Genomic DNA, 20,529 nt, shown 5'->3' on the forward strand with positions numbered 1-20,529 from the left:
GATGGATGGATGTATGGATGGATGGATGGATGTGTGGATGTATGGATGGATGCATGGATGGATGGATGATGGGGAGTAGGTGGATGGATGGATTGGTGGATGGTTGGTTGGATGGATTTGTGGGTGGGCAGGTGGGTGGATGGCTGAATGGATGGACGGATGGTGGATGAATGGATGCATTTATGAACTAATGGATATATGGGTGGACAACAGTCCCCAGTAAAAACATCTCCCACAGCAACAATTCTGCTTACAACTGTGTTATTGTAGCCATCTACCGAAGCTCTGAGGCGTGTGAACACTGCAGCAGTGAGTCAGAGTTCTGCGGTCTGCTGATTTTTAGGAAATGATATAAGAATACATCTCTGAGGCTTTCATCGATGAGGCAAATGGTGGACTTCTTTAAATATTTATGCTTTTAAAGTGCTAAAATTTGGAAACACCAAAAAATACTGCTAACTGTGATGTATTGCCTTAGAAGGCCTTCCAGCTACATGGAAAGGGGAAAAAAGGACTTTTTGAAAATGGATGGAGGACAAATCCCTAGCACCAGAGAGGGGATGGGGGGAGACTCTGGTTCTTGGGTCCCGGGTGTATGTGCAGCCCGCACACGGCAGGTGCCCTTCTGTAAGATGCAAGGTCAGACGGGCAGAAGGGGGGGGGGGGGGCGTCCCAAACCCAGCACCTAGCTTACCGGGCTCTCAATGTTCCGACCCCATGGGACTCCTGAAGGTCATGTTCCACCCAGCCATTGTCCCTCACCTGCTCTACTCCAGCCAGAATCCGTATCTTCCAGCTTGTCCATCTGGTCTCCCTGCCTCCAGGGCTCTGGGCATGCTGTTCCTTCTGCTTGGGAAGCCCTTCCTGTACGTTTCTGCCCAGCTAACTCCTACCAGAGCTCCTACTCTGTGCAGACACACTTCGAGGCACCGGGAGTGTGGCAGAGAGCCGGACAGACTGCCTCTGTCCCCGGGGATCTGTCACGCTACGTGGGGGGAACGACACGCATTACAAGCGCAGATGACGGTCAGACAGGCCCGGGACACAGAGATCGGAGCAGGGGCCTCATCTGTGGGCCATGCAGGGCGGAGTGAGCTCTGCAGCCTTCTCGAAATCACACACCTCAAGGAGCAGTGCTTGGCAGGGTTCATGGGCGAGCAGCTGGGTTCATGGGCATGCTGGGTTCATGCGTGAGCAGCTGGGGTTCCTGGGTGGCTCGGGGGACATGACAGCTCCTTGCTATGGCTGAGCTGTGTCCCCCAAACGCCTATGGTGGAGTCTGGACCCCAGCACCACAGAAGGTGGATGTTTAGAGGTAAGGTCTTTGCAGAGACAAACTAGATAAAACAGGGTCACCGGGGTGGCCCTGATCCCATGGGACTGGGATCCTTATGAGAAGAGGGGATCAGGACAAGGACAGACATGGAGGGACAACCCCATGAGGATGCAGGGGGAGCACGGCCGTCCGCACACGAGGAGAGAAGCCTCAGGTGGACCCTGCCCTGCCCGCACGAGCTGTGGCCTTCCTTCCGGGATCTTCCAGACGGCCCGCGAGCCAGCAGGACTGTCCTCTGGGCTGGGGGTTATGGGGTTTGCGTGCCTGTGTGCGCACCATCTCCTGAGCAAGCCCCCGACAACGGCCTCTCTCTGGCCCCATATCACACCGAGGAGGCTGATGATTGCTGGTTCTCGCCTGTCCCCACCGCGGATGCTGCCACCTCCCTACGTGTCCCCCGTGTGCCTCCTGGAGCTCTGCTGGCAAGTGCAAGGAATTTCTGGTGAAGCTTCTGGCAGAGATGGTACCCCGTCCTGAGAAGGGCTGCTGGGCCTCATTACTGCGTCCTGGGCTGCTCAGAGTTGGCTCGGACGAGGTCCCTGCCCCAAGGGCTGCAGCACACCCCGACCCCCTGACGGGTGGGCTCCTGCTTGTCACGACTCACGCTCAGTGACGCAGGGAAACTGCCCCACCATGCCATCTGTCCTTTGGTCCCCAGTTGGCATGAATTCTGCTGGGTGTTAAGAGAAGTAACTAATAAAACCTGCAAAGTCATGTCATTTCCAGACACGTGGGGACACGCATGGGGCACACCCGTGGCTTCCAGCCCCAAGGGGACTGTCTGGGTGCCTGTGCCCACAACTAATCTCCCCTGGATCATGACTTCATCTCACTGTGGATGCTGGCTGGGCCACACTCATCCTTCAGTTCCTCGATGTCCCCCCAGTGAGATGTGTGGCACATGGACACCAACCGTGGCATCCCTGTGGGCTTCCTAGAGGCAGCATCTGCTCCCAAAGGGGTTGGGGGAGGTTGGCTGGAACAGGTTCCATGACGAACAGTGACCCAGACAGCGCTTAGGACAGCACTTGGGCCTGGCATGTCTCCCTTCATAATGTCTCTATAGCCATCACCAGCCACCAAATCTAAAGGACACTTGCTTTGCACAAGGTTGGAGAGCAAGTGGGAACAGCTCAAGGCACATATTGCCAAACACAAGGACAATTGCCACACCTTTCAGAAGGAGCTAACAGCTCGCAGTGTGGTAATGGCATCAAGACAGACACACAGGCCACAGAGACAGAACAAAGAGCCCAGAAATGACCCTCACGTAGGCAATCGGACAAACTTCAATAGCGGAGCTGAGACCCGCCAGTGGGGAAAGGACAGTGTTTTCAATGAATGAGTCAGGAAAACTGGACATCTGGATACAAAGAGTAAACGCAGACTCTTCCTCTACCACCGTATCCAAAAATGAATTCAAAATGATCAAAGACTTAAACATAAGACTTGAAACTATAAATGACCTGGAAGAAAACACAGGGCAAAGCTTCATGACACAGACTTCGTAATGGTTTCTAGGATGGGACACCAAAAACACAGGCCACGAGAGCAGCAATAAACACATGGAAGTACATCAGAATTTAAAGACTTTCATGTAGCGAAGGAAACCATCTACAGAGTGAAAGGCAAACGACGCAATGGCCGGGGGTGTGGGGGGGAGGGAATATTGCGCAACCCAAGTATCTGGCAAAGGATTAGTATCCAGGTTATATAAAGAACTCCTACAAGTCAACAACAAAAACTCAAAAAGTCTGATTCATAAAACAAGCAAAGGACCTGATGAAACATTTCTCCAAACGAGCTACGGAGGCCAGATGCATATGCATCATATGGATGCACAGCCAGATATGACCCCATGCCCGTTAGGACAGATAACGCCAAGATGCCAGAAAATAGCGAGCATCGGTGAGGAAGGAGCCCAGAGCCCTTGGTGCATGGCTGGTGGGGACCCAGAATGGTGTGGCCACTGGCGAGCACAGTGCAGCTGTTCCTCAAAAAATGAAACGTAGACTTACCCTATGACCCAGCAATCCCACTTACAGATACAACCCCAAAAGAACTGAAAGCAGGATCCCAAAGACAGATTTGCACACCCATGCTCACTGCAGCCTTATTCCCAGTAGTCAAGAGGTGGAGGCAGTCCCTGTGTCCACTGGAGGATGAGTGGATAGAGGAGACGAGGTCTATCCACACAACAGAATGTTATTCAGCCTCAAAAATGAAGGATGTTCTGACACCTGCTACCACGTGGGTGAGCCCCGAGGGCGTGATGCTCAGTGAAATGAACCAGACACAAGACTCATACTGTAGGATTCCACTTATAGGCGGTACCTAACATCGGCAAACCGTTAGGAACAAAAAACGGAATGGTGGTTCCAAGGGCTGGGCAGGGCGGGGAGAGAGGGCGCCGTATTTCTCTTCAGCGGGTGCAGAGTTTCCATTCTGTGAGAGGAAACGATTTAGAGATGAGGCGCAGGATAATATGTCCATGGTCGCGGCTACCACACACGTGACAATGGTCAAGATGGCAGATTCCACACGATGTGGTTTTTTCCACAATTAAAAGAGCTGAAGGCTCTTTCTCGGGTGGGAACAAGTTGGCAGCAACTGTTGGTAAACAAAACAGACGTGGTCTGGCACACAGTTACGTGGAAAGAGAGAGGGAGAGCTTATAAAATGGGATACTGTGGATAATTATTCTGGCCAGGACTAATTGTGTGTGAGTACCTCAGACGCTTGTGCATGCAGCTCACTGCTTGTCGCTGGACCCTACTAATGAGGGTGCCGCTACTCCCCATTTACAGAGGAGTGAAGGTCCCACAGCTGGGAAGGGGTGGGGTCAGGGGTCACGTCCACGCGGCAGGACCAGGCAGGGAGCAACAGGACTGTCTCTTGTGTGACTGCCCTGGCTTTTTTCATCCAGGCCAATCATCTTTCAGTGCTGCTGGGAGAGGCTGAACCCTGTGGTCCCAAGGGAGGCTGACTTGTACCAGCACGTCTGTGAGCTGCCCTTGACTTGTGGAATTGGAATCAGTGACAGAAAAATTCTCACTCTGGGTACATTATAATTATTGCCACCAGGTCCCGAGCATCTCTTTTGTACCCAGAACCTCATCATGCATTCATTACCTTGTTTGCCCCTCGCAGCATCCCTGAAAGTAGATGCTCGTTCTACAAAGAAACTGCAGTTCAGAGAGGTTAAGCAACTTGGCAAAGGTCACACAGCTTGTACTAATACTTCAGAGCATGACGCTTTTCTGTACCAGTTTCAGAGTCAGGGAGGAGGGGCCATTTGCTTAAAATGTTAATGAAAAAAATGCTTGTTGGCACAGTGTCCGGGATTATTCTAAGAACGTCTGTGAGAAATTCCTATGGCTTGAAATCTCCACTTCTCTATGGAGTCGGCCAAACATGGCCTCATTGTTGATCTTCAGATGCATATTTTTAGTGTGAGGTGGGCTGTGTTTATTTTTTTGAGGAATAGCAAACATAAGGTTTCTATAAATAAAGCCATGGCTTCCCCCCCCTTCTCATTTTGTGCACGATTCACAAGTGTGTTGACCAATCAAATGAGGCTACCAGCTCCAGAGATTTCACAATGGAAAGTTCCCGTGAGTGAGAGGAGGGCCGGTCCGCGTCTTTAAAGAGCCCCTCCATCCGCCGCACCTGCAGCCGATTTTGTACTCATCTGTCCCATCCCGGAGAGCATTTTCCTAGTTTTTAATGACACTCATGTGACGGGGTTACCGAAGAAGGGCTGTTTCTCTTTTAATTGTCAGAAACCATTTTCTGAATTGGAAGAGGTTGTAGACCGAGGGGCAACCCCACTTCCATTTTTTTGTCTGTAAAACGGTTTGCACCCAGGCGGGGGCATAAAGCAGACCCCCACATTTGTCCTGCCCTGAATTCCTGGCCTCTGGACCAGAACGCCTTCCCCTCCCAGGGTGGGCACCCAAGGCCCCTTGAAACCTTGGCCATGGAAGGCCCCGTGAAAACTCCCAACACACTTAGTGGGGACATCTGCAGTAACTCTGGGTAGGCAGTGCCACCAATGAGGAAACCAAAGATGACGTTTATGGGAGGAGAATCCTCTTGAGATGCCTTACGCTCAGCATTTTTGGTTCTTACACGGAGACAGGCTGTGGTCCTTATCCATGTCCTCTTGTCCCTGAGCCAGCTCACCTCTCCCTGCAGCTAACTTCCTACCCGTGCCCATTGCCTAGCATACAGCAGGTTCCTGAATGCACAGAGCCCAGATGCTGACCTTGCTCCCTATCTCTCCCATGGTCACCTGTGCTTAGGATACATTTCTGGAATTGGAGTGACTGAATCAAGTGTAAATGTCTGTTCCATTCGCTCCATCACCTGCCATCCATCATCTATGATTCATCCATCCATCCAAACATCCATCCAAATATCCGTCCATCCATCCATCCATCCGTCCGTCCCCCATTATCCATCATGCATCCAAACATCCATCCATCCATCCATCCATCCATCCATCCGTCTGTCCGTCCTCCATCATCTATCATCCATCCATCCATCCATCCATCCATCCATCCATCCATCCAGATATCCATCCATCTACCCAACCATCCATCCAACCACTCAACCATCTACCCATCCAAGCATCCATCCATCCACCCACCAACTACCTATTAAGCCCCCACTCTGTGTAAACCCTGTGTAAACTCTGGAGAGAGAAGGTGAGAGAGTCTAGCTGGCCACTGCCCTTCTAGTGTGTAATAAGTTCCTTGAAGCCTGGGGAGGGCCTCAGACAGGAAGGCTTTTCACACAAGAGCACCCTGAACACCACAGGTTCACAACAAATGTGTGGGGAATGACTAATCACACATTGCCCTGAGGTGCAGGTGGCTGGGATGTGTGAGTCAAGACCTGTTTGTGGTAGAGCTTCTCTTCCACAGGCTCAGCCACCAGAGTGTTGATCAACATGGTTGACTTGAGGGGCCAACGAACATCTCATGCTAATAAAGCTGTCTTTTCTAGATAGACTTTCGGGGTGGTAGATGACCTATTTTGGTCTCAGCCAGTTTTCTTGTTGGCATGTTGGTGAGCTGATCATGGCATCCTTGACTGGTCCCCAGTCAAGGCCTTCAAGATGGTGATGTTGGTTGGCTCTTGGCTCCAAACAGACATTTTTAATCCTGTTACAAAGGTTTCCTTTTTTTTTTTTTTTTAAGATGTTTGAGTGGACGGAGATGCTATCAAATATATATTTTACTATCCGGTCAAGAAGATCGTACATGTCGTGGACCCTGGAAAAGCCACGATTCTGCAGCCCCTGCCTGTATGGACTTGGCTTCCCACCGACAGGTGGAAGGTACTTTGATGCCTTGAGGCTGGACTGGACTGAGACCTGACTTGGTCAACTTGGTCACCGTCGGGCTCTTCACTGCGGACCTCGCTAGTCTGGGAACAAGCCTGGGCCTCCTGGAGAGGCACCCCACTGCTGTCGCCACAGCCCACAGCCTGCTTGCTACAATCCAGCAGGACCGCGCTCCACCAGCTACCCCCAGCTGAGCTGCCAGTGGGCCACAGACGCGTGAGCAAGCCCCACAGATGAGCCAAAGCCGGTCCAAGTCAGCCCCTGCCCCACGGTGGGCAATCACGAGGTCTGTGGCCTGAAGCCAGCGAGGTCTGGGCTGGTCTATGTGCAGCAGCAGGTAACCGTACGGAGGCTTCTCTCCTTCGCCCTGTTTCTCACGAGCCGACATTTACAGAGCCACCCTGACAGTCACGCAGCCGGCCCGCATTGTTGACCGCGGCCAATCCTTCCACCATCTTGCTGAGTTGTCAAAACCTCAGGGAGTGCGACCAGGCCCTCCGTCAGAGCCGGCTGCCTGAGCCCTTGGATCACCGAAGGCGGGTTTGTGAGTGTCCGATCGCCTCGAGAAACGATACCATGACAATTGGTGAGAGAGCGGGCGGCATCTTGGTGTCGGCCGCAGGCCTGGGTTTGGAGAGTGCGATGCTCAGAGGATAGTAAGCGTCATGTGCCCAGTGGGGACATGGTGGCCAACGCCTCAGGGAGCTTAGGGACCCCCAGGCCAGGTGGGGCCCAGGGACCATGGGTTCTACTCTACAACTGGTCACGGATTTTAAGCTAAATGAAGGTCCCAGGACACTGCTGTCCCCGGAGCTCTACTGTGGTGACTTTAGAACATGCTCCCCAATACTCTGAGACTCCGCTCTTCAGAAAGGACCTCGTCCTCCTCCTCCCTTAGGGGGACCGAACTCAGTCCTTGCTTCTGTCAGCTAGAGCAGACGGACACGACCGTGTGTGACAACGGAAGCTTGGTCGTCAAAGGCTTTCCTGAGTCTTCCACGCCCTCTCCCAGACCACCTGCTTTGGGGGGAGCTGGTCCACACGGCGGAGAGGACCACGGGGTGAGGAGCTGGGGCCTCCCCCCAGGGGGGAGGCAGGGCCGCCATCGTGGCTGCGGATCCTCCAGCCCTTCACGCCACAGCTGCAACCTCATGAGAGACCCCAGTCACGAATCCACCCAGCCCAGCCACTCCTGCAGTGTGGACCCATGAAAGGAAACTGACTTACTATATGTGGTTTTTTTTTTTTTTAAGCAACTAGGTTTTGAGGTCATTTGTTCCACAGCACAAGAGAACGCACATGCTTGTCATACAGCACGAGACTCATCTTTGGAAGTTGTTGTCATTCCTGAACCCTGACCTCCCGCTCGTTCACACTTCGGTTCCCAGACACTCCACTCATTGGCCAGCGAGTGGCGTGGCCAGGAGCATGGCCAGGAACAAGCCTGGGTGTTGTGCACAGGAAGCCGGAGTTCTGGACCACGGTCCAGAAGCTGTCCCGGAGACTCCCTGGCAGTGGCCCCTCGCCCTTGGGCGGGGACTAGCAGCGGGCAGCGCTCAGCAGGGAGCGTGGGGCCGAGGGCAGAAGAAGCCACGTCGTCATTCCCGGGTGGGAGCGGTGGTCAGCAGTAGTGCTTTCCCCCGGGGCCGCTCAGGTGGCTTCAAGCAGAACTGGGTTCTGGCTCTGTCCCCGCCTGGCTTCGTAAACACATTTACGGACGTGTCCCCCTCCACGCACACACACGGGATCCGGGAGCAGCTCCATGAGTTTCCGCTAACTGAATACACTTGCGGCACGCCCCACCCTCTTCCACACCCCAAAGGGCAACCACCACTCTCTGGACTCCTGTCTCCACCGATCCCCGAGGCGCACTTTTGTGTGTCGGGTACGCAGGATGGCACAGCACGTTCCCTTCCCCCCTCCGTGGCCGGCCTTCCCTGCCCCTCGCCGTCTTCAAGGTTCTTCCCTGACCCTGGGGGTGGGTTGCAGGCGACGCCTGTCACAGCGTGCACAGCTCCATGGTGGCCTCGCGCCGTGTCTGGGGACCCGGCCCGGGACTGGAATGACCAGGGAACGCCCCCTCGCCGCTTTGGATGAACCCGGGGGTGCCTTCCGCGGAGGGGCGCTGCCGGACCCCCGAGGGCACGCCTGTTTGGCGATCGCCAACACCACCCTTTGGTTTTCCCAAGGAGAAGCTCCCACTCCCAGGAGCGGCCGGGGGCGTCCCCCATGCCTGCTCTCGCCACAGCTCGGTGTCCTCCGCACTTCGCAGTTTGGCCCTCGGGGGGTGCGCGAGAGCGCTGAACCGTGGCTTCACCCGGCCCTCCCCGACGGCGCGCGAACGAGGGCCTTATCATCCGCTTCCTGGGCTCCTTCTTTTAATACGTTTTCGGGTTGGGGCTCCGTCGGTGAAACGTCTGCCTTGGGCTCAGGTCACCGTGCCAGGGTCCCGGGATCGAGCCCAACGTCGGGCTCCCTGCTCAGTGGGGAGCCTGCTTCTCCCTCAGAACCTCCCCCACTTGTGCGCCCGCTCTCTCGCTCTCAAACAAACAAAATCTCTAAAATAAATAAATAAATAAAATGGGTTTGGATTAACGGGAAGCAGGCTTCTCTCTTGAGAACACACGGATGAGCTGCCCCCTTCAAGCGGGTGACACATCTCATGTCCGTCCCCTCGGAAGAGTCCAAACGCCCATGAGACTCCAGACAATTACGGGCAGGCGGAGGACCTATGGGTTGATGGCTTCCCCGCGGGCGCACTTGCGTGGCTGCAGCCCACTTTAACATCCCCACCCAAAGACTCAGTTCCCAGAGTCCTATTTACAGGTTTTCCTGCGACAGTTCCCCCGGGGGTTCTCCGTAAGTGCCTTCCCGGGACTTGATTTTGGCAGAGGCAAGTGTCCGGTGACAGCCGACTCAGAACCTCTCCAGAAGGCAACAGTGCAGGCCATCCTATACGGGGGCACGTGGGAGTCCCTGACCCGCCCTCGACGAAACCCTTGGCCCTGTTACCAGACTCTCCCTCGGCTGCGTGTCCGGCTGTCTCCGAGCGGACGTGGGACCGCCAGGCACCATCGTCTCTGCTGTCACAGGAGGGCAGGGACTCCAGCCACCTGATGCTCAATGAGACCCGTGGGTCCCTGGCCGAGTAGCCTCAGAAAAAGTCACACGTTTCCCAGCACCTCCTCCGTGCCTGTGCCGGGTGCTGAGGCTTGGGGACGCACAGGAGATGCCATCCTCACCCACCTGCCCCATCCAGGATGAAGCACTGGCCGCGCCCCCCGCGAGGGAACGCCGCGGAGATTCGCAGACACTGCTGGGGGCAGGCGGGAAGTGTGGGAGCGCTTCGGCCAACCGCGTGGCGGTTTCCCAAACAAACACACGTCCCTCCTATGACCCGGGACTCCAGATGTCCACAAAAAGTTTGTTTCTTGCGGCTTCCTTCACGACGGCCCCAAACTGGAAACAACCAGTCTTTCCAGGAGGATGGATACACAGACCAGGTGCAACCACACAATGGGGTAAAGGCGGCCACACCCGCACCACTTTCCTAGGCACCAAACATTGTGCCGGGCACCAGAAGCCGGACTCAGGAAGAGCTGACACCGTATGCTTCCATGATAAGACGCTTAGCATTATTCCATGGGGACGGGGTAGAGGGTGGAGAGGGATTGGGCACACGGCCACTCTCTGGGGGTGACAAGCATATATACCATATCTTCACATGGTGTAGGTGACACAGATGGATGAGATTGTGTTAAAACTGAAGGAAGCGGAAAAAAAAAAAAAAAACTGAAGGAAGCGTGCCCTTGAGCCTGGGCCCCTTACTGTATGCCAACGATACTCAATTTAAAGCACTGAAGTAGGAAGTCCAACAAAGCTGCAGAGGACAGGGAAAGAAGTGGGGCGTGTGGGGAGTGGGCACTCCCAGGGGGCGGGGTGGATGAGGACGGTCTCTCTGTCGGAGGACATTCAAGATAAGAAGATGAGAAGCAGGCAGAGGGAGCATGCTCCCGCGCAGGGCACTGCATGTGCAAAGGACCCGGGGATGCTGTCTGGGGGTGGCTGGGGAGAGCCCCACCTGGGCCACTGGTCAGTTTTCGGTTCATGGTCCTGTGGTCTGTCTGACCAGCTGATCTGGGTTCTCTGCCTGCTGGACCCAGGGCTTTCTCTGGGCTCCATTCTTGGCTTCTTATTTTTTTTGTTTTGTTTTGTTTTGTTTTTTGTTTTTTTGTGGTGTTAATCTATGCTATTTTCTTATATTTTATTCACACGTATAAACTGACTGTAATCTCTTCTTCGGGGATGGGAGGACAAAGCATGGTATTTTTTAACAACAAAAAGTGAATTAAGTATGACATGTGAGCTGGCCCTGGCGTGCTTTGAGACTTTCCACGTGAAACTTTCCACGTGGGCCCAGCGGTCTTGCCGATTCAACCACACCTCCAGCCCCTCCCTCCAAGAAAGGACTGGGTATAGGAGTGAACACTTAAACCCTGCCCCTGGGTCCCCCCACTCCAGGGAGCTGAGTCTCCGGGGGAGCCTATGTGAGGGGCGTGAACCCACGTTCCTGGTTCGGGTCTCAGGCCTCATCTCCTGCCCACCAGCATGAGGGCATTGCTACTCCCCAGGGTCCCAGGCTTCAGGGAGCTGGGAGTGTTTCCGCATTAGCTGTCCTCTGAACCCCAGCAGAGATTTCATCGGACACTGCTGAGAGACGGGTCTCTCCCCAGGCGTCACGAAACGCAGGCGACACTCGACCAGTCTTCAAGTTTGGTCCCCCACGGGGCCTGCTGCAGGGACTTCCAAGGCTCAGCACCCTTATATGCTAACTTCCTCCTTATATTTGGGAGGAAGGGAGAGAGGACACTTGGAGTAAAAGCACGTGAGCTCTGGTCCCTCCTCTGCCACAACCTGCTGTGTGACCTTAGGAATATCGCTCAACCTCTCTGAGCCACGGTTTCCTTCTGTTACCAGGAAAGTGAGGGTGTTGGCCCTGGCGTTCTCGTTCAGGAGTCTCTGGAGGGGATATGGGACACTTATTAGCTCTTCGAGGGCAGAAAAGCACCTGTTCCAATGCCTACTTATTAAATTCAATGACATAATTACTTAACAATTTCCCCTTTGACATGGAGGCTGGGGAGTCTGTGTGTGTAAATGAAGTGGTCAGTCGAGGTCAAGACTCAATTTATTGCTCTGCTTCTAACCACTCCTGGAGGTTTGGCCAAGCGAGAGCTTAAATTGTTTGTATTCTTAGTCATAGATTGTTGAATTTACAGCCATGGCCAACTGTTGGTGGTGCTGGCAGGGCTGGGAATGCTGGTGTTGGAGCCCACGGAGGATCCAATTCAGGAAATCTAGCCAGGATGGATTCGCAAGCTAAGGGTTCTGATCTAAACCCCCTGCGGCCCATTAAGAAGTCCCAGCACTCCAGACGCCGATGTTAAAGGAGAAGCCGGGAACTGTTTGATGGAGAAGCCTGACAACCCCTATCTCATCCAGGCCAAGCAAGGTCAACATCACGGGCACAGGGCACGTGGACAGCATGTGCCCTGAAGCCACGGCACGCACTGAACCCCGTGGCCTTCCTCCCAAACACACAACCCCAGTCTGAGCCTGAGGAAGAAAAAAAAAAATCCCAATTAAGGGACATTCCACAAAAGAACTGCATAGTCCTCCGCAAAACAGAGCATGAAGGGGGAGACGGGGCTCGAGGCCGAGAGGCTGCGCGTGCCAAGACTGCAGGGACGAGGGGCCGCAGCACCAGGGACAAGACTGCAGGGACGAGGGGCCGCGGCACCACGAGAAGGCCAGTGAGGCGGTGGGTCAGGAGCTGGGGGTGCGCAGGGACTCTGGAGGCAGGTGGGCCCCACCGGCGGGGCCCGGGCTGGGCGAGGGTGAGGAGGCCACCGGGAGGGGTGAGATGGACCGGGCCGGGCAGCATGGAGGTGACAGTGGCCCCGGGCTTGGAGAGCATCGGGCAGGTCTGAGTTGTGCATGGGAACCGGCATGGACCAGCCCGGGCCAAGGGCCGATGTGGGGATGAGGCACCACGCCTAGCTTTGCGACCTTCGCGGGTGTGTTGGCGGCAAAGCGATGGGAGCCCCAACAGAGGGCAGAGCAGGGGGTCCGGGGGCCAACACCACGCTCAGACTGAGTCTGCAGCCCGGGCCTCTCCCCCGCGCCCCGCTCGGCCCCGGCTCTGCTGTTCATGGTCCGGGAAACACAATACAATAAAAATGAAGCCCCATCACGCCTTCTCCCCGAGCGCTCATGTCAAAAGCTCCATTTCCACCGCCAACAGGGCGTTCAGACGTTTTCACTGAAGTGCCATGTAAAAGCATCAGAAGTCATTAGACACCAGAGGCTGTACGTGGGCAGAAATAATTCCGGCCGAGTGTAAAAGGGAAAGGATTAAGTCTTGAGTGTGGAGGGTGATGTTTGCACACCGCGCCCAGAGGCAAACAGGGGTAACAGGGGTACGGCCGGAGACAGGGCTTTCTCTGCTGACCCGCGGGAGTGGAGGGGGTGCGTGCAGGGCCCGGGGGCTTGGACTCTGGGTGGGAACCCAGCGCCCAGCCGAATGACAGGCCTGAGGGGGGCGACAAGAAAGCTAAGCCGAATCTCCAGGCAAAGCCTCCGCAGCACACGCAGGCCCCTCCTAGGGCTAAACGCACGAAACTAGTCATCTATCCACCTCACAGCCACGTGACCCTTGTCAGATGGATCTCCGAGGGTTGGAAAGCTTTTATAACACTTCACCACGCAGCACGACAACTCCAACAACACTCCCAGGGCTGAAGGCTGAGGGCCGGGATGGCCGAGGAGGGGTGCGGGGCAGGGGCTGGAGAGATGAAGATCTCTGGAGCTGTACCTGGCCCCCTGCTGGGGCTCCTACAGCCGCACAGCCCCCATAGAGGAAGGCCTTCTTCTGGGTGAGCTTCGGAGGCAGCCGCTGAGTGGGCTGGGACCCGGCTCCAGTCTTTAACAGGCTGCCCTTACTCTGCCTAAGTTTCCAGGTTTCCCCAGCCTAGCCAGGTGTGGTTATCTACCCGACGGACTGGGAGCTCTTGGCCTTGTGAGTGTGGGCACATTACATGCTCTCTCTGGGCCTCAGTTCCCTCCTCTTTCAAAAGGGACTCATACTACTCCTTATTTAATGAGTATGCAAGGAGGTGACTTAAAATAGTGCCCGGGAGACGACATGCAGGCAAAAACTGTCAGCCACCATCCATCCATCCATCCATCCATCCACCCACCCATCCATCCATCCATCTATCCATTCACCCACCCATCCATCAATCCAACCATCCATCAATCCATCCATCCATCCATCCACACACCCATCTACCTGTCTATCCATTCATCCATTTACCCATCTACTTGCCCATCCACCCACCCATCTACCTGCCAATCCATCCATCCTTCCACCCACCCATCCATTCATTGAGCTGGATCTGTTGCTGATGTGCTCTAAGGGAAGTGAGAGCTGAACCCCTCCTCCCCACCCAAGGCAATAGCTCAGAGGTGAGGGGGGTGGGGCTGCTGGTATGGACCGTTGTCCTCACACACAGCTTACTTAGACAAAATCAGGAAGCTTCCACAATGTAAACCTACATGGGCTATAAATTCCGTGCAAGCAAGTACTGGCTATCCTGTTATCCAGCCTCTGGCGCTGTAACTGGCTCAAAGAAGGAGGATCATCTACATCTGTTCAAATCAAAATGAACTGTGCATCAAATTACAGGGGTACAAGATAGTTCCTCTATTAGTCACAGCACAGAAGAGAAACTCTTTGTATGCACGAGCACATCAGAGAACATTACTGAGAAAGTAAAGACAGTCTATAGATGGGAGAAAATATTTGAAAATCATATACCTGTAAGGGTTTAACATCCAGAATATATAAAGAGTTCCTACAATTTAACAACAGAAAAACAAAGAACCCATTAAAAACAAAACAGGCAAGGGAACTGAATAGGTGAGGACTATACACAAATAGCCAATGAGCAGATGCACACATCGTTAGTCATTAGGTCACTGCAAATCAGACAACGGGACAGCATTTCACACCTACTAGGATGGCTGCAGTTAAAAAAAAAAAAAAAAAAAAGCAAGCTAACAAGCGTTGGCGAGGATGTGGAGAAACTGGAACTCCCCTGTGCACGGCTGGTGGGAATGTGACATGGTATACCCCTGAGGAAAGCAGTTAGGGGTTCCTCAAAAAGCTAAAAACATGATCCAGCTTACCTCCTTCTAGGTGAACATACAAAAGGACTGAAAACGGGGACTCAAACTGGAACTTGCATGCAAATGTTCACAGCAGCACCATTCACAAACAGCTAAAGCGTGCAAATAATTCAAGTGTCCGTGATGGACAAAACAGACGGGTACACAAGTTGTGGTGTTTCCCTGCAAGGGAACATTATGGGTCTGACACCCGCTAGGACGTGGATCAGCCTTGAAATGCACGGGAAGTGTCATATACCAGACACCGAAGGACACACAGGGCGTGAGGCGGGAAGGAGATGGAGGTGACTAGCGGCTGGGCAGGGGGAAGCGGGACCCATTGCGGAACAGGTGCTCAGTTTCTGTTTGGGACGATAAAGGCAAGTTTTAGAAATGTTGGTGACGCTTGCACAACACTGTGAAGGTAACGGGTGCCCATATACCCTTACGACGATTGAAATGTTGTATATATTGAACATCCATTTAAAAGAACAAAAACCAAACAAAATAACCCAAACGCAATTCCCTTACCTCCTCCCCCACAACTCTGGAAAAAAAAAACAAACCTGTTTTTTCCTGTTCCCAAAATCATGCCCTCTCTCTTCAGGCTTCTCTGACCCCCAGCCCCACATCTGATGTGTGGGCCACTCCTGCCAGCTCCGTGAGCAGCGCACACGCAGAGCCCGACCCCCTCCCCCAACCCACGCCCTCAGCACCTGATACCTGGCTCTGGGTATCCTTCGCACCTGAGTTCCGGCTCCCAGAATGCCCTTCCCCCACCTCCTTCAGGTAGGTAGGTGTTCCCATGTGTTCATCAATGAGGGCATCCCCAGAACCCTGTTTATCCTCCCACTCACCGCCCCCACCCCTGCCGCCGCCCTCTGTTGCCTCCTTATTTGGCTCCTCCATGCTCTCCCTGTCTTCGTGGAACTTATTGCCGGCGAACACATTGGATATTTCTCCTCCATGGTCAAGAAAGCTTCACGAGGGCCGTGCCTTCGTCTGTTGTCCCCAAGCCCCCAGGACGCGGGCCGGGAACCCGGGAAGCGGAAGCGCTTTGCAACTGTTGGCTGAGCAGCGAGCGCAAGCTGCAGGAGACACACTCGCCCTTCCCTCCTGGCCGCCTGGGATCCGCACCCTGCCTCTGGCCCATAGCTGCTGTCTGACCTTCAACAGTGTCTCCATGCCTCAGTTTCCTCATCTGTAAGTGGGTCCAGTGCACGGAGGGAGTGACGCAGCGAAGGTACCATAAAAGGGTTTCACGTACCACGCACGCAAGGGACCGGTCCGTGAACTTGGCTATCTGCCCTCCCCCCTGCTTTCCCTTCCTTCTCCCTCCGTCTTCCCTTTCTCCCTCTGTGCCCAGTGTGCCACCCGTGTGGTCAGGCTCTCGGGACATCCCAGCAGGGTTCTGAGGTATGCCCAGAAGTGAGGGGGGCAGGCATGGTCCAGGGGAGGGGATGCTCACCTCCTCCTCTCCTCAACTCCACCTGCCCTTGTGGGAGGGGCTCATGAATAAGCAGCTTATGAGTAAGTAATGAGGGAGCTGCTCAAGGAGGCAGCACGGGCATCGATCACCCCAGGGAAGCAAGAACGGGCTGGTCCCAAGACAAGTCACAGAACACCAGGTTCAACTTTGCACCTGGGTCGTACGGACCGGAGCTTGGAGTTAGGGTGACAACGACGAGCGGAAGAGTGACCATGAACCAGTACTCGTGCGGAGCAGAGACACCAGGCGGAAAGGCTACCGCGTCAAGCGCCCTCACGACCACCCTCCAGACGCACAGATGCGGCCCAGAGTGGTTAAGGATGTTGGCCCTAGTCACACAGCCACTGGCCGCACAGCCAGGGCTCGCGTTGGGCCCTCACTGCACGAGGTTCCGGGGCAGACCAAGCGGGGTTCGCCTGCACGTGCCAACGGCAGCCTCTGGGTCCTCATGACCAAAAGAGCTAAAGCGTGGCATGCTGCTAGGAGGGTCTGTCACAGTTTCTCGCACGTCTGCTGTGCTGGGACAAGGCACGCAGGGGCCAAGCTAGGAATGGAGGTTGGGACACGGGTCCTAAGGTCTTACTCCTGTGAGCCCTGATGCCAGGAGCAGAGCAAGCAGGGAGACCCTCCCTCCACACCCAGCCCCAGGACAGGAGAGGAGTCTGCAGAGTCGACCTGACCAGCGCTGTGCCTCAGAGCTGACCCATCAGGGCTCCCCCAAACCTCCCAGCTGAGATATGGCCCATTCCCCCACCTAAAGACTATGAAGACCAAAGACCAGGCCCTTGGCGAGCACCTGCTTGTGGGTGACTCTGCCTGCGACAGGGTAAGGGACAGCCAAGGCCTCACAGGAGCGGCTCTTGGCTTGGAACCAGCAAGTACCAACTGTACGGTCTCAGTTTCTCTGTCTGTACAATGGGGATGATTCCGCTCTCACCTTACAGGGTTGGATGAAGGAGTAAGTGTGTGCAGTGCTGAATTCTGTGCCCAGGTGGAGGTGAGAGCTCGGTGAGAGGAGTCCGGGGCTCCCATAACCGGCTGCATACAGAACAGGTCAAGTCTACCCGGGAGCTCGAGGAGGCCACTGGAGACGGCAGGCCAGCCTGGCCAGGAACCCCCATCCCCCTCCTGCACCCTGCTCTGGCCGGCAGGGCCCCTCTCTCTTCCTCCTGAGCCCTTAATTTGAGAAGTACGCAGTGTCACTTCTAGAAAGGAGCCAAACTGGGCTGTTTCAGGAGCAGACGTCACAGTAAGTTTCTCCATGGGAATCCAGAGAGAAAGAAAGGAAAAGGGGCTGCTGCGCGGGGCTGGGGGAGGAGAGGCCGGAGAAGGAGTAAGAAGGAGAGCTTCCCATGCTATAGTTAGCAGCTCCCAGTTCCGGGGGGCATTCTGATTGTAGGGTGCACTATCCCACCCAGGGCGCTCCCGAGGGTGGGGCTCAGCCCCGTAGCCACGGCCACTGTCCCGCTGGCTCCCGGCTTTATTCAATAACCTCTGAACTGGGAGGGAAAATCATCCAGGAAACACTGCTTGGGTCATTTATTTTAAAATTATTGGTATAAAAATATCCAGGGTCGTGATTTATGCGCAGGGAGGGGCCCAGGAAGTCAGGGACTCCCCCTCCCAACTCCAGTCAGACCTCATTTGTCTGACCCCCCCAGGGTCCCCCCCGCAGTCCCCCCGCAGTTTCCATGATGACTTCAAGTCATAGGAGTTACTTTATATCGCAAATAAATCTCCAAAATAGCACGGAAATATTATGTGTATTAATAGCGCCTGTAAAAACATCCGAAAAGCTTCCATCCGCCGGGGCACGGACGCCGCACGGCTGGGAGATGCTCTCCCGGGACTGGGGACGCACGGCCGGCCTGGCAGATGCCTGCCCCCGGCCCGGCCCCGGTGGTCCATCTGCCGTCTGTTTGTCCGTGGCTGACCCCAGTGACCTGCCGCCGCCGACCGAGGCCCCCTCCCCCGCCCCTCACCAGGGAACACCATGGGGCCGGGCCCCGCCACGGGACACCGGTGTCCCCGTCTCCTCCTGCCCCTCGTGCGCCGCTCAGTCCCGGGGAAGCGGCTGTCCCCGGACGTCCCGACGCCAACGCCGCCTCGCTCAGGGTCCCTCGCCCCGCCCCCCGCCGCTGCCCCCGGATACTCACGGGCTGCAGGGGCTTCCTTGGGGGACAGCCCCTCGAGGTCGATGTCGCCCTCCAGCATGGCGTGGCTGAGCTGCCCGGTTCCGGTGCGCCCCGGACGCGCGGCGTCCAGGAGAGGGGGCGACAAAGTCACCCCCTGAGGCCTTCGGCGGCTCCGAGGGCAGGGGGTCGAGCCCAGCTTGGGAGGGGACCGTCCCCCTCCTCCTCCTCCCAGACGCAGGACGCGAAGCCGCGCGCGCCGGAGCCCAACTTGGCCGCCCTCGCGCACGGCGGCCGCGCCGCTCCTCCCCCTGGGCTTTTTGGGCTGGGGGTCCCGCCGCCCTCCCCGCCCCCGGGGCTACCTGCGGACGCCGCCCTCGCCCCGCCCCGCGCGCAGCGCGACGCCCCGGCCGCCACCCGGACACCGAACTCTGGCGCGGGACGCTGAAGAGCCTCGGCGCTCGGCCCGCGGGCCCGGCCCGCCCCCGGCCTCCTGCTCCACCGGCCGCGTCTCCACCCGCCCGGACCGTCGTATCAGTCGGGGCGGCCAGTGGGGCCCCAGGGGGCCGTGCGCGGCGCCCCCAGCCAGGGCCCCAAGCGGGGATGGGGGTGGGGGGCAGAGACCCAGCCCCGAGAGAAAGAGGGCACTGCCTGCGCAGATGCGTGGGTGGCCCGGGTTCAGCCTCAGTGGAGGGTACTCGGCCCCCTCCCTCGGGCGGTGGGACCCTAATTCATCATTGCGGCCGTTTGTCCGGAGAGGAGGAGGCAAGCCCAGGGATGGGAAGGAGATATGGGGTTTGCAGGGCAAGTGCCTGGCCTGAGCTTGAACCCCCAGCCTGTGCAGAACTTGGGTATCTGGGTAAAGTGTGAATTGTCCCCGGTGGGGCGGCGGCGCTTTGAGGACTGTAGTTAAGCAAGGCAAAGAGAACTTGGCAGGGGCGGGAGCTCTGACCCACACCCCCAGGCCGGCTGAGGGCTAGAGGGGTGGGGAGGGCAGGTGTGGCTCTGCAGCCCTGCTTGTGTTTAGGAAGCAAGGTCTGCACGATTCAGTGCCCGCCGAGGCAGCAGAGATGCAGGCACCGTGGAGAGCTGGGAGAGTTGCAGGCTCCTCGCCTCCTGTGGCCACGAGCCCACACCCCTGACACCCCGGGATAAACACAGTAAACTCTGGGGCAGAGCTGGCCTAGACCAACGGCGAAAGCCGCTCCCTGACCATGGCATGGGTGGTGGCAGGATGGGGGCAGCCTGGCCTTTTGGAAGGTCGCCTCGCACTTTGCACCCCAAGGAGGAGCCAGGCTCCTGCCTGGTCCAGAACTGCAGACCACCTGCCATGTAACAGCCCACAAGCCACTGGCTGTGGCTGGCCTCAGGTGGAGACAGACCCAGTCCTCCCGGGGGCCCGACTTTGTTCACAAGCAAGGAATCTATGCATCCTTGAGGACGGCCTGCCCTCCCTGAACCCCACAGGCCTGCCCTGGGGGGAAACGCTCACTGGTAGTAGCCGCAAAACCGAAAAGAAATGTGTCCCGCCGAGCATTCTTCCCTGCTCCCCCTACTCAGAGCCTTATGCACAGAGAGGAGAGTCAAGCCTTCCCCCTCCCAGCCTGGGAGGGAGGAGGGTCACCTGCTGTGGTCTTTAGTATTTATCTTGTTTGCAGTCTGCACTGAGGAGCTGGGAGCCGAGGCCCCGCCCCGGGTGGGATTTGAAGGCTCATCCCATGAGGAGTTTCCAGAAAGCTCCAAAAGGTGTGGGCTGGGTACCCCAGGTGCCTGTCCCTGGGGGGCGGAAGAGGGTGGATGGCAGTCAAGTAGAGTGGGGGGCCCTGGCTGGGGCCACAGGGACTTCACAGAGCTTTTGCCTCTGGCCCAACCCACCACCGTGCAGGAGCGGAGATAAAGACTCATTTTTCTTGGAAGAGTCTGATGGCCAATGTGGTACATGCCACCAGCCCAGTTGTATAAATACACAGAGAAAATGTTAGAGTTCTAACCC

The 20,529-nt window shown here is 56.2% G+C and overlaps 1 protein-coding gene across 1 annotated transcript in view; it reads right to left on the bottom strand.

The window, feature by feature from the left end:
* The window catches only part of LOC111149485 (anoctamin-1-like), an 82,418-nt gene extending 63,785 nt beyond the window's left edge, over positions 1-18,633 (bottom strand). The window contains exon 1 of the mRNA XM_022506579.1: positions 18,561-18,633. Within this exon, the coding sequence (XP_022362287.1) occupies positions 18,561-18,618 (58 nt within the window). The 5' untranslated portion in view covers positions 18,619-18,633. The remainder of the gene's footprint in view (positions 1-18,560) is intronic.
* Positions 18,634-20,529: the final 1,896 nt, after the last annotated feature.

This window comes from Enhydra lutris, unplaced genomic scaffold (genome assembly GCF_002288905.1).
Source record: "Enhydra lutris kenyoni isolate GAN:26980312 unplaced genomic scaffold, ASM228890v2 scaffoldscaffold22, whole genome shotgun sequence".
Classification (NCBI taxonomy): Eukaryota; Metazoa; Chordata; class Mammalia; order Carnivora; family Mustelidae; genus Enhydra; species Enhydra lutris.